General features: G+C 37.6%; 1 protein-coding gene across 3 annotated transcripts in view; it reads right to left on the bottom strand.

Annotated features, from left to right (window-relative positions):
* Positions 1-1,006: 1,006 nt before the first annotated feature.
* DYM (dymeclin) overlaps positions 1,007-17,464 on the bottom strand; it is a 619,494-nt gene continuing 603,036 nt past the window's right edge. For all 3 annotated transcript variants that reach the window (XM_074206163.1, XM_074206161.1, XM_074206162.1), the window contains one exon: positions 1,007-1,418. In XM_074206163.1, coding sequence (XP_074062264.1) covers positions 1,269-1,418 — 150 coding nt within the window. In that variant the 3' untranslated portion in view covers positions 1,007-1,268. The remainder of the gene's footprint in view (positions 1,419-17,464) is intronic.

The following is a 17,464-nucleotide window of genomic DNA, read 5'->3' as shown; positions in this document are numbered from 1 at the left end:
TTTTAAGATTTTGGGGGGGTTTTGGGTATTTTTGGGGGTTTGAATATTTTTTACAAGTTATGATGAAACCACATTCCTGTCTACAGTTTTTGAGATGAACAAGCTGCAGATGATGAGAGCTAAAGTCAGATGGTGGTCAACATGCCCACCATGGTCCCCAGTGAAGCTCCTTCCTGAGCATCCCCTCTTTGGCTGAATCAGTGGCTCAGTGTAGGGAGGCAAACAGGAAAGCTTTCTCATCCACCGGAAAGAGAAACACATAGTTTTTGTCTTCAAAAGGATTTGACTATTAGGGCTACCTCCCCTCCCTAAATGCAACAGTCTTCTTAACTTCTCATAGCCCTTTGTTGGGCTCTCTTCTTTGACTTTATCTCCCCCTCATTCATTTGTGCACATGGCCAGGAAAGGGATGGGGATTGCAATGGTTCTCATCTCCATATCCCTGGCCTAGTAGAGTTCCTAACCTAGAGCTTAATCAATGTTCACTGAATGAATTGTATTGATCTTTCCCCTCTTCTTCCCGACTCCCTGAAAGCAACAAAATAAGTTGCTTTCAAAATTAACTCCTTCCCCAATGAGCAATACATAGTTGAACAATTCACAGGAATCACCCTTGGTTTCTACTTTACTTCTAGCTCAGAGAGCAGGGGCAGCTTTAGAGCAAGGAATTATTTCCCTTCTTTGGGAAGATGGCTTGTGTAGAAGTAAAAAAAAAAATACACAAAGCTGGTTAAATAAAAGGAGATCTCCTTGAAAGGTAACCAGATTTATAAGCTTTTCAATTTAATTTCCCTGAATACTTGTTCAGTCAGCTTGTTAACTTGATTTTTTTTTCATTTACCCATTCTTAGCATTAAAACAAAGACATAAACAAAAAAATCCCAACCTCTTCCTCCCCGGCCCCCAAGTCCCTCTGAACCCTTGAACAGCATTAGTATGCTGAATTCATAAAACATCAATTCTCTGGATAAGCTCTAGATTTTCTGTTGAGAAATCAAATTAAAGGTCACATATCATACTTTTATTCTTATTGAGTTTTTTGTCCTTTCCTTTTTTTTTTGTGTCACATTCTATACTTGGTACCCTCCTACTATGTGGTATGAAATTTCAAAGTCAAAAACTATACAAGGTTAGAAAGCTCCATTCTCTGTTTGCCTCAGGTCTAGAGTTTGCACAGATTTGTCTCCTCCAGGAATAGGTAACTAGAAGAGTTGCTTTGCATGGGGGCAGGGGGTGGGGGAGGGAGGGGGGAAGCTGAGCCCAGGCCCTCAGCCTGAATCCATCGTGAATAACTGGATGTCCTGTGGGTTCCAGTATAGGGCAACAGCTGAATTGTACACAAGAGACCAGACGTAGGGGATGAAGAATTCCTCAGGCTGTTCCTCTTCCACATACTTGAACTTCAGTTCTGGAAATTTCTGAAAGTGGAATGAGATAAATGTAATTCCCTGTTACTTGAAATTGAATATTTTCAGTTCCCTCCCCCTGCCAAAAAAAAAAAAAACTGAACCCAAAACACCACAATGACTTAACCCAAAATGAATTAATGCCAAACCTAACATGTTCTCACTATCAGCCAATATATCCTTTCAAACTCTCCACAAATACAAGGACAAAAGTGATGAGAAATAGAATTCATCCCTTTTAGAAGTAAGGTGGTTGTTGTATGTAGGCAGAGTAAGTTGCTGCCCTGGTGAAGTGTTCTGTGGGCAGTATTCTCTATCTGAAAGTGTCTCCTCTACCCTTAGAGAATTATTCCTTAGGATTCTTTTGGTTTTCAAGCAGTATTGATGAAAACGTAAATATTTTCTGGAGAGGTTTAATCACCCTTTGCTAATTTATACAAGATAAAGGCCTGGAGTCAGAAAGACCTCAATTCAAAGTGGCCTCAGACACTGGGCCAATCACTTCACCCTGTTTGCTTCAGTTTCCTCATCCATAAAATGAGTTGGAGAAGGAAATGACATCTCTGACAAGAAAACCCCAAATGGGATCATGAAGACTAGAACACAACTGAAATGACTGAATAAGAACAACAACAAAAGGAAGCCTGTGGGAATAAGGAAGACACAGGACAGGTACCAAAGAGGATGGGGGCATCAGAAAACACAGGGAAATGCCAAAGAAGGGAAAAGATGTGAAAGTTCAAATAAACACTACTGACTATACAATTTAGATCTGGTCCTACCTGGTAGACATGTTATTTAGGGCATAGTTGGCCTGGAGTTGGCAGACTTCCTTAGTCTTGAATGAGGCTGAGAAACTAAAATGCTCAAGAGAAAGTTAGGGTAAATGTGGCAGTAGATCTCCCTATATGACCATGACCCACCACCCATCGAGGTCAGAGGCACACTTGCTGCTACAATTCTGAAGGACTATGAGGGAGGGACTCTGCTTTTCAGGAGGGAGGTAGTGATTACAGTGTTTGCTAGGTGGCTAGAAAGGCTGGAGCTAGTAGAAGAGTGCAAAGATAACTGATGTCCTCATTTTCTGCCAAGCAATTTCCTTGTGAAAAATTCTGCATCTTTCAGTTCCAATCGTCTGACAAGTAAGAATGTGTGAGGTATAGCAGTCCCAAGGTAGCACTTTAGATTTTAGCACCTGATCATGAGTTGGGGCTTTTGGTTTTCTATTTTTACTGCTAACCTACTTCTGCTGAGTCAAAACTAGAGCAGCTGACTTCCCAAGCCTGGGGAAAGTGGGCCTTTTTTGCAAGTGTCTCATATGAAGCCCTCCAGACCTCTGCCTGAAGGTGCAGCTGGGGAGGGGGGCTGTGAGAAGTTCCAGTCAAGGAGAGGAATAGCTCTAGGTCACTTAGGCCCGCTCTAAACTCTGAAAGGTGGTGTGGCTCAGACTGCTCTGAGTGTCTAGGTTGTTCCTGGATAACTTACGCATGGGCCAGTTTTACTCCATTTAACTCTTTGTGGAGAAGGCCTAATTTTTAAAAATACAGCATTAGATACAAAAAGGGGGAAGGGGAAGAGGGAGAAGAGAGGCATTGCTACAGTGCCTACTCTGTGTCAGGCCCTGTGCTCTGACAACCACCTTGAGAGTTAGGTGCTATTGTGATTCTCTTTCTACAGTTGAGGAGAGCCATGTGCCCAGGGTCCATATCTGCCAGGCCCAGCACTCTAGTCACCAGATGCTTACAACACAGAAACCTTCCTCTCTCTCAATCTCTCTCTCTCTTTGTTTTCCTAAGCAATTTTAGTATTTCATTCAAGAAATGTTTCTTGTGTGCCCCAAGAGGAGCTTTGATTGGGTCAGTGATGATATAAAAGATGGGAAGTTGTCTCTTTGAGAAGCTTTCAGTCTTGTAGGGGGAAAAAGAATAGATGAATATAAAATCAGTTAAGAACCATCCAGAGGGGCGGCTAGGTGGCGTAGTGGATAGAGCACTGGCCTTGGAGTCAGGAGTACCTGAGTTCAAATCCGACCTCAGACACTTAATAATCACCTAGCCGTGTGGCCTTGGGCAAGCCACTTAACCCCATTGCCTTGCAAAAACTAAAAAAAAAAAAAAAAAAAAAAAAAAAAGAACCATCTAGAGTAATTAATCTATGAATTAATATAAAATAAAATGATATCAATTATCTACCTAGGTGTAGTGGGCACCTAGAGTAGATCAGACAGAAAAACAACAGCAATCATTTACGTAGGATCTCCTTTGCATGTGCTTGGCATTGCCCTTAGCACTTTTACAATTACTATTTCATTTGATCCTCACAATGATCCTAGGAGGAGGACTGTATGATGAGGAAACTGAAACCAATAGAGGTTAAGTGACTTGCCTAGGGTCATATAGTTAGTGAGTATCTGAGTCTGCCTTTGAACTCATATCCTCCAACTCCAGACCTGGAGCTCTACAACTGCAATCATGGAGCTGCCCATTAGTGTGGGGAGCAGCTGGGCATGGAAGGCTTTTACAGGATTTTGAGTTCTGAGTGAGATCTTAAATGTCTTGCTACAGGTTGCCAAAGAAGGGGACATTCTAAGTAAGAAAAAAAGATGGGTTAAAGATCATCTTCAAGGTTCTCTCCAGTTTTAAATCTATGATCCTATACATGTTGTATGGGACCCTTCAGATGGCTAAGTCTCATATTTAGAGAGTGTCCTTTGTTAAGAGTAATAGGTAGCAGCTGGCTGCTCTGCCCAGGCATGGGACACACTGCTCAGACCTTGGGACTCTAGACCCAGTCTGTGCCCATAGGCTCAGAAACACTCTAGGCCAATTCTCAAATCATATATCAGTAGTGTAAGTGATCAGCTATTTAGTGACAAGCTTTCCTAGAAGTATGGTCAAGATCAGTTGGGGTCTGAGGCAAGAAAAACAGACTCAGAAACAGTCAGGACTCTCTACCATCCTGCTTACTGCCCCTACCATATAAAATCTGCTTCTATAGGAAAATTCCAACCTGTTCAAACTGTTGACACAGACACAACTCAAAGCCACATGGATCACTGGGAGAAGATAAAATGGTAGCTGTTACATTATTTATAAGAACATGGCCCAAACTAGGGATAAACTACCACTTGTGATGTGTAGTGAGACAGAAGAAGAGAGTTGAGGGCTGGTTTTGCCTGTGAATGAAAAGGAGTTACTTCTGGCATCCCTTGAGCTCAGTGCTTGGGTAGCTTTTTGTTGGGTCAACAGCACATTCCTATGACTGGCTGGTTGGCCACTTGGTATTCAGGTTGACTTTTACACTGAGTCCCAAGGGCTTGTTTGTGCTGGAAGGAACAACAAAAAACACAAAAATAAGTATTCAGATACTTCCCTTGTGCAGTTGTCCATGTTAACTTAACACACCAGCTCAACACAAATAATACCTACCTATACAACTTTACTTAAAACCAAAACCAGATGACTCTAGGTATGAGCTTGGAAATTTTAAAGGTGGCCCACACCCAGGAATTCCCTTTGCCCCCACCTCCATTTCCCTTTACAACATCAATATTTGCAAGATCCTGGTCTTTCTTTAACTCAATCAAACAAGTTACAATTAGTTCTTTATTATGAAAGTTAAGTCAAAAGTCAAGATTCTAAAGTTTTAAGAATTACAGTCTTTACTATTCCTTTATAACTAGGCCACCTGTCCATTAAAACCAATTGTTCAGGGATTCTGCATGGTTTCCAGCTTGCCTCCTGAGAGACAGGGATCTGATGTCACCTATCAATTATAGTAGCAGCAGTGTCTCCATTAAAGTCTCCATTCATATCCTGGATTAAGGAATTACAGAGGAAGAAGCCTTAGATATCCACTGGTTCCTTAAACTTTTCAAGTTAGGATAACTTTTTTAGGGTCAAAAAAGTTATAATCAAATTCTTAATTATTACCAGTTATTTAGAATTTTTAAATTTATTTATGGCAATGAGGTTAAGTGGCTTGCCCAAGACCACACAGCTAGGTAATTATTAAGTGTCTGAGGCCACATTTGAACCCAGGTCCTCCTGACTCCAGGGATGGTGCTCTATCCACTGTGTCACCTAGTGGCCCCTATTACCAGTTATTACCAAATTCTGAATAAAATAATAGTAGATATAACCAAAATAAAGAACAATAAAAAAATCTTCAGGGATTCTGTATATGGAGAGGGAAAGCTATTTTCATTTTCCTATGAGGAAAGGTTAATAAGTGTTTCACTTTTCCTCCTGTACCGCGTTCTTCTTGGGAATAGTCAGTGATTTTGTCAGGCAACATGTGTAAGAAAAAAGTACTAAATAGTTTTTCTTTTTCCACTTAGAATATCAGCATTCTACAAATTCATTAATAAATGGCCCAAGAATTTTTCACCACTTCATACTTTCACTGTTCCTAGGATTGTGACTGGAAGCAAAGGTGCTTTTTAAAATAAAATGACTCCTCAAGAAAATGAAAAATCTGTTCTATCCAGTGATATATTGAGGGGGGGATTTTCTCTGAAGGTCTTATTCAAGGATGTGGGAAAATATATCTAAGATTGCTGCACATAGTCTCCAAGAGGTATAAAATGGGGAGCTCAAACAAATTGAAACTGCTTACCCAGAAATTATTTTCAATGAAGGTATGCTAGCTGGGCAGGAAATATTCAATGGTTTGACATGACTTTCACATTCCTTTATGATACTGGGGGAAGTCCTGATGACTAGCTAATTAGAAAATGTTAAATAAAAGTGGGTATGAGTGAAAATACTTTCTGGATCACTAAAGATAGAGAAGCTCTGAAAATAACTTTGCCTTCCAAATATTTGATTTCCCCAGTAAAATGGTGAACAGGGAGGTGAGGCCACCACACCCTTTACTTTGGTTGTGTTTATATCTGAAATAATAATAATAATTTTACCATCCATTGGTGAAATGTGCACAAGACACTTAGCAGCAGCAAGAACTACTTAATAACTACTACACTAATCTGAAAGTAAATTACAATTTCACAATGACCTGTAAACAATTACTTTAGTTTTTTCATTAGGCAGATTCTTTTGTGTTTGGGCAGCAGCTGAAATGGGTAAGACTCACTGACTTTCTTTATATTAGTCATTATTCACCTTCACCTTAATTTTTTAAAAAAAGCATATCCTGGTTTTCATTTGGTTTATCTGCCAATATCCATCTTATGTTGATTTTATTATCAAGTCTTCACACTGATCAATGATGATGTCCCCTTCTGCTTTTCAGTGGTAATTTAATAATCAATTTAGTGATCAAGGAAAGAATGTGAAGCAGTATTCAGAAAAACTGGGGTCATCTCAACTCTTATTAGCTATGTCATTTGGGTGAAGTAATTTTGAACTTTAAAGAATCATTCTTGTCCCTATCTATAAAAATGAGAATAACATTTATATCACATATATGAGCATATTTGGAAAATTTTAAAACATTATTCACCTATGAAGGGCTGATGCAGTGGAAAAAGTGCAGGGTGTGAAGGGTGCAGAACCTAGGTGTGAATACAGTCTTGGATAAATCATAATCTCTGAGTCTCAGTTTCCTCATCTGTGAAATGAAGCAGCTGGAAACAATGACCTCCAAGTTCTAATTCTTAAAATAAACCTATGACCTCTAAGATCTTCTTTAGGTTTAACTTTATGATCCTATGATCTTGAAAGTCAAATTTAATGGTTGTGCTGGGCTGCCAAAATGTTACACCAGTGTAGTCTAAAAAATGAAGTATCAAGTTTCCTATACTTTTCTTCTTTTTTTTCTTTAGGTTTTTTTGCAAGGCAATGAGGTTAAGTGGCTTGCCCAAGGCCACACAGCTAGGTAATTATTAAGTGTCTGAGGCTGGATTTGAACTCAAGTACTCCTGACTCCAGAGCCGGTACTCTATCCACTACGCCACCTAGCTGCCCTTCCTATACTTTTCATAGCAATTAAAGATGCATTTTCTTATTTGGCTGCATTATTTGTACACCCATGAATAAAAGAAAAAAAATGATGGAAATGAATCTGGAAACTTCCTGGCTAAAGATACAGAAACAAGTACTGAAGAAGTTTACTTATATTGTTTAACTGGCTTGCTTGTTTGGTTCCTTCCTTCTTAAAAAGTATCCTTTCCTTTCTTCCTTCATTTAAAAAAAAGTTTGATTTCCACATTCTCTGCCTCCTACCTTCCCCCATCCATTCAGAAGGCAAGCAATATGTTATTAATTATACATGTGAAGTCCATCTCACAACATATTTCCACATTAATCATGCTGTGAAAAAAAAAATCAAGAAACATATAGAAAGTGAAAAAAGTATGCTTTGGTCTGCCCTAAGAGTTTACTGGTTCTCTCACTGGAGAGAATTTTTTATCATTGTTTTTTTGGAATTGTCTTAGATCATTGTATTGATAAGAGTAGTTAAGAATTCAATATTTTATTATGGTTACAACACTGCTGTTACTGCTTACAAGGTTCTCCTGGTTTTCACTTTACTTTGTATCAGTTCATTTATGTTCTTCTAGGTTTTTCTAAAACCATCCTGTTTGTCATTTCTTCTTCTTTTTTTTTTTTAGGTTTTTTGCAAGGCAAATGGGGTTAAAGTGGCTTGCCCAAGGCCACACAGATAGGTAATTATTAAGTGTCTGAGACTGGATGTGAACCCAGGTATTCCTGATTCCAGGCTGGTGCTTTATCCACTGTGCCACCTAGCCGCCCCTGAGTCAACCAGCATTTACTAAGCATTTAGTGTATGTTCGGCCTCTGGAATATAGACAAAATGAAACAAACTCAGCCTATGGAGACCTTATATTCCACTGGACGATATCTCTCCTAACCCCCTACTCCCACATAAATTATAAGCAAATAATACACAGTAACTTCAGGGCTGGTATGGCTATGGTGAAAGCACTAAAAACTCAGAGAACTAGGGGAAAAATACATCTTATGGAAGGTAATACTTTTGAGCTTAGCCTTGAAGGGAGATGGAAAAATGACCTTTAAATATAAATAATAAGCATTCTTCATAAAATTATAGGGTTAGCTAAGAATTTGGGGAAATATGTCAAGACTTTTTCATGTGTCCTGGAGGTTGAAATGCTCAGGGGAATAAAAGAGATAAAAGCACTTAGACATGTATTATCATGTATTTCCCATGAAATCCGCTTATCTGATCATAGCATCATGGCTTTAGAGATCATTTAGTTCAATATTCTACCTCTTTTCATTTTAGAGATGAAGAATCTGAAGTTCAGAGAGTGACTTGCTAAGGTCACACAGTAAGTGGCATTTGAACTAGGCCTTCTGACTCCAGGTCCAGCACTTTCTACCATACTAAATTGACCAAATCGACACCTGCGAAAAGATATTCTTTTTTGTTTTTTTAAGTTTTTTGCAAGGCAATGGGGTTAAGTGGCTCGCCCAAGGCCACACAGCTAGGTGTCTGAGGCCAGATTTGAACTCAGGTACTCCTGACTCCAGGGCTGGTGCTCTGTCCACTGCGCCACCTAGCTGCCCCTCGAAAAGATATTCTTAAGCACATCCAGGGCAGTCTGTATCCTGTAATCACCCCCTCATAACTCCTGACTCCTGGCTTTATTTGAGTGGTGGAGGGATGGGGTGTTGGGAGAGGGAAGGAGGGGTTGGGGATTGAAGAGTTTTGAGTTAACAGTTCCACAGTAGGAATCCTTTCTGTAACCACCCAGCTCCTGCCTGTGCCTCTCTGCTGAGGAAGCTGGTGCCAGCCCTCCATGGTCAGCCTCTGCCTCTCAGAGGCAGGCAGTTGCTCTGCCACTCATCTCAATGAGGAGAGATAACCCATCTCCTGGATTTGGTCTCAAACCAAAGGTAATGACAGCAATCTTGTTGATCTGCTGGCTGGAGCCAGGGGTAATGCCAGAATCTCAAGCTTAGGCCAGAACTTTTTATTAGCTTTAGTGAATCAACCTCCCACAGTGGAATATCCTGACTTCTGTCTCATAGACAAAGCAAAAGTCTGATTTAGTGGTTGGGATTTGGGGATAGAAACAGACCAAAGCCTTTAAAGACTGTCTGTGCTGTCAATCATGGGATTTGAAGAAAACCCACAGGAAGTTCAATGAACAGATGGAGAGCTAAACTGAAATAATTTTATTACCACAAAAGTTCAATGGAGTTTTTTCTCCTTCCACCTAAAGATTATACAGATAGCACTGGAAATTTTAGCAAGTACCTGGCATAGCTCCTGAAAGTTTAACACAATTTAAAATCAAATCACTACGTCACACATTAAAAAAATATTAAAGACCAGATTAAGAGCGTTTATTGACACATTGATGGGTGATCCTCTGTGGTTAGCGGAACCACATAACTAATGGCAGATGGTACTGGTTAGGACTGACTAAATAAATTACTGTAACTAGCATGAGGGGAGTCTTATGACATGTATACAGGTGCTTGCTTAGATGAAAAGTCTAACAGTTGCAAGGTACTGTCAGAAAGATAACAAGATGGATATCAAGATACAACTAATTCTTGGTTATCCAGAGTCCTGTTCTGTCAAATACTCTCCTTGTATTCCTCAGTTGATTATTAGGATCCCTAAGAAGGTTGTGCTTCTAGAGGGAGGAGATCATGAAGGTCAAAATTAGCTGTTGAAGTACTGTTGGACTATCAAAATTTCTATCATATTCATGTAACACTGCCCAAATGCCAAGACTTACCCATATTTACAAAATGGGAGAATTTCTCCAACCTCAGGACAAGTTCAATAATCAATGATATATGACTATATAATGTATGGTGAATATCTTTTGGGAGACAAGGGGTATTCATCACAAAGGCAAGGGCAACTGGGATTTCAGTGGTGGTGATGGTAAAAGGAATGGATATATGAGTGGCACTTCTCATTATTTCATGCCCAATACATAAAACAACTGTTAGTCTTATGTTTTAAATTTAAATTTAAAATTTATTTTAAATAATTTTTTTAATTAACAAAATTTATTCCTCCCCTCCTACCTCTTATTCCTCCATTGGAAAAAAAAGAAAAACAAAATCTTTGTAACAAGGGATTTTTCTTGACAAAAAGAAGAAGAAATTCTCTCATTCATTATGATCCCAAAATGTCTTGTTTTACAATATAAGTTCATCATTTCTCTATCAGAAGGTATATAGCAGTTAGCATAGTTTGATCATACAGAACAATATATTTTTAAATTTATTCTGGCCTGCCTGAAGAGGGGCTGATAAGGTTTTGAAAAGATTTAGCTAAGAAAATGAAAATGGGATTGAAGAGAGGGGTCTTCCATAAGTAAGTGGGTATTAAGTAGTAAAAGAGAACGTCTCTACTCTCATTTATTAAGGAAGATGAAGTGTTCTCAGGATGGAAAGAAGATAAGGTTCAAGAAAAAAATAAAAAATAAAAAATATTCTAAGGGGATAGAAGAATCTAAATCAGTCAGGAGGATCAAGAGATTACCAGCTGGATGAATGTGCCAAGAAGAGGAAGCATAGAATATAGACTTTGGCACACAGGTATTAGGTTCTTCCCAGAGAAGATAATTTGGGTACTTATTTCTAAGTAAGACTTAGATTTTCACATGCCATGCATATACAACCTAGAAAGTAAGGTTGTCTTGTCTTTTGCCAACTTCAGGAAGAAAAGATGGACTCTGGTGGTAAATGATTCTGTTTAGAGATTATTTCACTTGAAAAATTGGAAAATGCGTTTGTTTTCTATATAGGTGCATTTGGAATGTGACAGAGAGCCTCTTGTGGCTTATTAAATCCCAGTACCCATGATCCACTTCTGGATTCAGCTCGTAACAAATGACACCATTGGAAGGAACTTGGAAAGTCTCTGAGCAGTCAACTGAGGAGTAAAATACTGTTTTTACTACTGATGCCAATGAAAGGTAGGGACCTTAAAGGGAATCTAGGTTATGGTCTGTGAATGGCCAGCTAGAAAGATAGTATTAGAGAATGGGAATGGGGATTCTGGACTATACTGTATAATAAAGGAATGATGAGGTTGGGTCAGGGATGGAATACATTTAAATAAAACTGAGAATATTGGCAGATCTGGTAAAAAGGTTATAAAATGAAAACAAATGGAGAAAAGTATCCAGATAATGAAACAAAACCCATTAAGCGTAATATAGAAAGAACAACAAATATGAGACATTGATAAATAAGAGGAGAAAGGAATCATATTTATATGTATTTAATATATATGTATGTTTATGTTTATGTTTGTGTATATCTATGTGTTTGTGTGTGGATATACCCCAATACCTACAGCAAGAGTAATAATGAGAGCTAGATATTTAAGGATATAAATGGAACCTTACAAGCATTGCTCAGACTTGATAGGATGTAGCTAGAAAAAACTAGTGGAAAGGTACACACTGTTCAAAAGGAATAGATAACATCAAAGTGAATTTCTTGTATAGAAGTCCATAGAATTAAAGATAGTAAAACAGAGGTGATGATCAAAGCATTGTGGTGAGTACCAGAGTAAGAAGATACAGAAGATATATATTTATACATATATGCTGTGGGTGTATATTAAAGGTCTTCAGGCCAGCTGGAGGAAATGGATGATGAAATCCTGATGCAAACCACAAACCTGACATGGATGCAGGATATCATGTTGGAAGATTTCAATTATTTGGATATCTGCTGAAATGGACTGCCTATAAATTAGAACTCCTCTTCCTTGTATGTCTTCAAGCAAAGACTGGACAATTACTTGTTGGGTAGGTTATATTGGGATTTTCTTTTGAGTATCAGTTGGGCTACATCACCACTGAAGTTCTTTCCAATTCTAAGGTTCTATGAAGCCCCAGCAGCCTCAGCAAAGTGCATAATATATCTGAAACAGAATCTCTACTAGGATTACTGGACCACAAATTCAGAGTTGGAAGGGAAGTCTGAAATCATGCAGTCCAACTTTCTCATCTTAGAGATGAGAAAAAAAGAGGCCAAGAGAAGTTAAGTGACTTATTCTATGTCCTACAAGTAGTGAGCAGTAGGCCCACTATTCAAATTTTAGCCCTTGATTTCAAATCTAGCATTCTTTTAATAAAATTACTGGAAAATGATATTTCAACTTCTGCTTGAAGATCTCTGGTGAGTAAGAACCCATCAGCTTTTTGGGCAATTCATTTTACCACTAGACTCAAAGTATTCAAAAATTTTTTCTTATATCAAGTCATTTGCCTCTTTGCCACTTCTATTCACTGTCTTGTTATCCCCTCCTTCACATGACAGACTTTCAAATACCTAGAGAGAGTTCTCTGTACCCTTAAATCTTTTATTCTCTGACTAAAACTTTTTAGTATCTTCCTTTCCTTTTTCTGGACATCTAGTTTTTCACTCTTAAGTCATGGCAGTCACAATAGAACACAGTATTCAAGATTGCTATAATCAGGGAAGAGTAGAGAGGGACTACCTTCCTTTTTATTCTTGTAATTTGTAACTTCTACTTTTCTTGGTGTTGCCCAAGAACACAGTTAGCTTTTTTTGATTGCCACATCATGGTGCTGACTCATTGTGAACCTTCAGACCATTAAAACCACACATCTCCTCTCTATCCCCCAGATAAACTGTTCTCTTAACTGTAACTCCTTCATTTTGTACATGGGAAATAGACTTTTGAGCCCAGATATAAGACTACATTTCTCCCTATTAAATTTATCTTCATTGTACAATATCTTCATTCAGTCCAATACACTATTGTCTCAAAAGTTTTTGGGATTCTGACTCTTGTTATCTAAGTGTATTATTCTTTTGAGCTTTGTGTCATCTACAAATTTGATAAGTATGTTACTTATGAAATTATGTACAGATTCTAAGGGGGCTTGCTTGACTCTATCCATAGACCTCCTATCAAATTGACACTGAATTAAAGATTTCTTTGAATCTAGTTATCCAAATAGTAGTAGCTTCAGGGTTCAGTTGATAGAATCAGGACATTTAGTCAGAAGACCTGAGTTCAAATTCAGCTTTAGACACCATGAATGTGTGTATGTGACCCTGAGAAAGTTACTTAACCTTTGTTTGCCTCAGCTTCCTCATCTTAAAAGGAGCTAGACAAAGAAATGGAAAATCATTTCCATATCTTTGCCAAGAAAACCCCAAATGAGGTCATTAGCAGTTGAACATGACTGAACAACAAAAACAGTCCAAACAGTTTTGAATCCATCTAATTGCATTATTGTCTGTTTCACATTTCTCTAACTTTTCCACAAAGATAGCATGAAATAACTTCTCAAATGTTTTTCTAAACTCAAGGCAAACTGTATCAAAAATATTTCCCTGACTTACTAATTTAGTAAACTGGTCAAAAAAAGAAAGGGCTAGTGCAACATGTCTTGTTCTTGATGAAGCTTGGCATTTTACCATCACAGCTTCCTTCTTGACATCTTTACTATTCTTTAAAGAGTCAATTGAAATTTCCCATAGGAACTGAATTCAGGTTTACTGATTATAGTTTATAGATTCTATTTTCTTTTTCCCCTACCCCCTTTTGGGAAAATTGGTTTTTCTGACCTTTTCCAATCCTGTGGTGCCTCTTCTTTACTGTAATCTTTCAAATATCAGTCACAATGGCTTAGTCAGTCAGTCAACAAACATTTATTAATGGCCAGGCCCTGTGCTAAAATGCTGGAGATACAAAAAAAGGCAAAAACACAGGAGGATACCAAATTCAAAAAGTTGCATATACAAGATAGATACAATGCAAATGGAAAGTAATTTCAGAAGGAAGGCACTAGAAGAGGAGAAGGAGGATGAGTGGGAAGCAGAGGAAGGGACTGTGAAAGGCCTCTTGCAGTCATTATTTCTGCCAGTTCTTTCAGTACTTGAGGATGTTGTTTATCTGGGCCAGGTTCTGATCAAAACAATGAGGGTATGAGGACTAGGTGATGTCTAAGTTATTTGTGACAATGGTTTGATGACTCTGAGCTGACCAGTTGTATCCTCTCTCAGCTGTCAGTTATCACTGTCCTGTTCACTTTTTTTTTTTTTTTAGGTTTTTGCAAGGCAATGGGGTTAAGTGGCTTGCCCAAGGCCACACAGCTAGGTAATTATTAAGTGTCTGAGGCCGGATTTGAACCCAGGTAGTCCTGACTCCAAGGCCAGTGCTTTATCCACTATGCCACCTAGCCGCCCCTATCCTGTTCACTTTAAGCAAGTCTTTTCCCTTCTTTGATCCTTCTCATTCCCTCCAGATAATCAAAATCCCACTTTCTGATGTCTTAGCTTTTTTCTTCCAGCTGAGCTCATGGTGGGCATTAATATTCCTAAATCTATTCTTACAGGGCTACACTCTTTTGTTCACCCTCTGACTTTGATCTTTGTTTCCATTTTCTGAATAAACATTCTAAAAAATCTAAATTAATTAGTGAGTTGTGCCTCCACCTTAGTTTCTTCAGCTTACACTTTTTTATTCATCTTTGAAGAAATTATTTCTTTTTGTGTCTTCAGAATTTTATCCCTGAGAATTTTATATCCTTTTGTGGTTTTGCTTGATCATAAATATTTATAAAAGGAGTTTTGTTTTTCTATCTTTCTTAATTGGGGGTGGGGGACAGTCTGAGGAAGAAATGGTGAATTTTTTACTTAGAAAAAAAACTTTAATTTAAAAAACAAAAAGAAAAAAGCAATTATGGGATAATAATATGTTTATGTACTTTATCACACAGCATTTATGACTTGGATCATATAAGAAATTTAAACTTTTAAAATAGAATAATATAATAAGTTTACAAGTTTAAAAAGGGTATGCTAAAAAGTCCTAAGGGCATAAAGAGCAACAAGCTTGGAAATTATTGAATAAGAAGATGTCATAATATTTGTGCTGCCCTAATCAAAGCCTTTGATGCAGTTCCACACTCATGGCTTATTTAAACACTGAAAATATGCAAAACAGATCCCATCATACTGAGAATATTACTGTATTTGATGTCTCCATGGAAAACTGATCTCTATTTAAATTCATTATGATTATTGTTGGTGTTCAGTTATTTCAGTATCTGACTTTATGACCCCATTTGGGGTTTTCTCAGCAAAGATACTGGAGTGGTTTGTTATTTAGGTCTTCAGCTCATTTAATAGATAAGGAACTGGTGCAAACAGGGTGAAATGCTTTGCCCAGGATCATATGCTAAGTAAATGTCTGAGGTCAAATCTGAACCTAGGTAATTATTAAGTGTCTGAGGTCAAATTTGAACTCAGGTCCTCCTGACTCCAGGGACAACACCACCTAGCTGCCCATTACTACCTCTTTTAAATATAACTAAATATGGTCTCCAAATTAAAGAGGTAACTGAACCAAAATATCTTATAAATTATGATATACAAGGATGACATCAAACTTTCAAAAACCATTAAAAAAACCCATTAAATAGCTGCTTCACCTTGTGGATTCTTTCTCCAATAATATCTAAATGTCACTTGAACTAAATAATAGTAAAATTTTTAATACAGATCAGGGAAGAATAGAGACTAAAGGCTTTTGACCTTGAATCTAGAGGTCAAAGTGTGCCAATGGACAAAAGTGACAAAACATAAATAATAATATCTAGTACTTATATAATACTTTAAAGTTTGTAAAGTGCTTTACAAATATAACAACCTTGGGAAGTAGGTGCTATTCTTATTTCCATTTTACAGGTGAGGAAATTGTACAGGGTCACATAGCTAGTAAGTGGATGAAGTTGGACTTGAACTCATATTTTCCTGACTCCAGGTCCAGCAATCTAGCCATCTAAATATTTTGGTCTTTTCCAGTCAAGAAAAGTCAAATAAAAATTAGCAAAGAGAAAATATATATTTGAAAATATAATATATACTGGTTGAATATATTAAAAAACCAATTGGTCTCCTGAAATCAAAGCTTAACGGGAAAAACACATATGATTCCTATTATTCTCTCTGCAACCAGTGTTGGGGAATCCTTTTATTGAGTCCCTAGAAGTTGAGATTGAAATCATGCTTTTATTCATCTACAAAAAGCAGATCTTTTATTCACTTGTTCAATAGGATGTAGACTATTAAATATCTAAGTATAACAGTAGGAGAGTAATCTGTCCTAGCACCATTTTTATCTGAAATTTCCATAGAACTAAGGAAGAACAAGATGATGATGATAATAATTAGCCCTTAAATCAGTTAAGATTCAAGATTGGAATCAAAAGGTTAGTACATTGGAAACATTCATATAAACTTAACCAACAATATGCTGACAAAGAGGCACTCAACAATAGCTAAGTCATACCAATTTGCTCATAAAAATGGAGTTTATGACAATATTTCAGAATCAGTACATTGCCCCCAGAAATTACAGACAGGCTATGCTTAAGGAGCCCAGATCTATTGTTTGATGAGAGTATGCAATGAATAGTTGAAAAGCTGTGAAAAATATCACTGCAGTGTCTAATTAATATAGAAGGAGTATCTAAATATTTTTGAGATATTAGAAAGGCATGATTAGATAGTTAGAAATTATATAGCAGAAGGTCACTATCCTTTATCAGCTAACAGATGACAGATCTCAACACCATATATTCAGACCTCCAAATATTCTTCAGTATTAAACAGAAACTATACTGAAACATTTTTGCCCACAATCACCTGGAAACAATTGCAATCCACATAACAACACTTTAAATTTGATGCTGACATTCTTGAATACTCACAATCTCCAAACTGCATGGAATGAAAAACACAATATAAAAGCTAGTGAATAAAATTAAATTCATGTGGGAAAAAGTTGAAACACATACTGTCTCTATCATCTTGTTTGCTATTGGAGTTGTCCCCAAGGATACTTTCGTGTTTTTTTTTCCTTAGGATTTTGCAAGGCAAATGGGGTTAAGTGGCTTGCCCAAGGTAATTATTAAGTGTCTGAGGCTGGATTTGAACTCAGGTACTCCTGATTCCAGGGCCCATGCTCTATCTACTGCGCCACCTAGCCGCCCCTTGAAGGACTGATTGTTAAGTGGAAACAGGATTAGACAATCTGCATAGTTCTGGAGGGCAGAATTAGGACCAATATGTGGAAGATTCATGAAGGTA

This window comes from Macrotis lagotis, chromosome X (assembly GCF_037893015.1).
Source record: "Macrotis lagotis isolate mMagLag1 chromosome X, bilby.v1.9.chrom.fasta, whole genome shotgun sequence".
Taxonomy (NCBI): Eukaryota; Metazoa; Chordata; class Mammalia; order Peramelemorphia; family Peramelidae; genus Macrotis; species Macrotis lagotis.
This window is presented reverse-complemented; position numbering and strand designations above follow the sequence as displayed.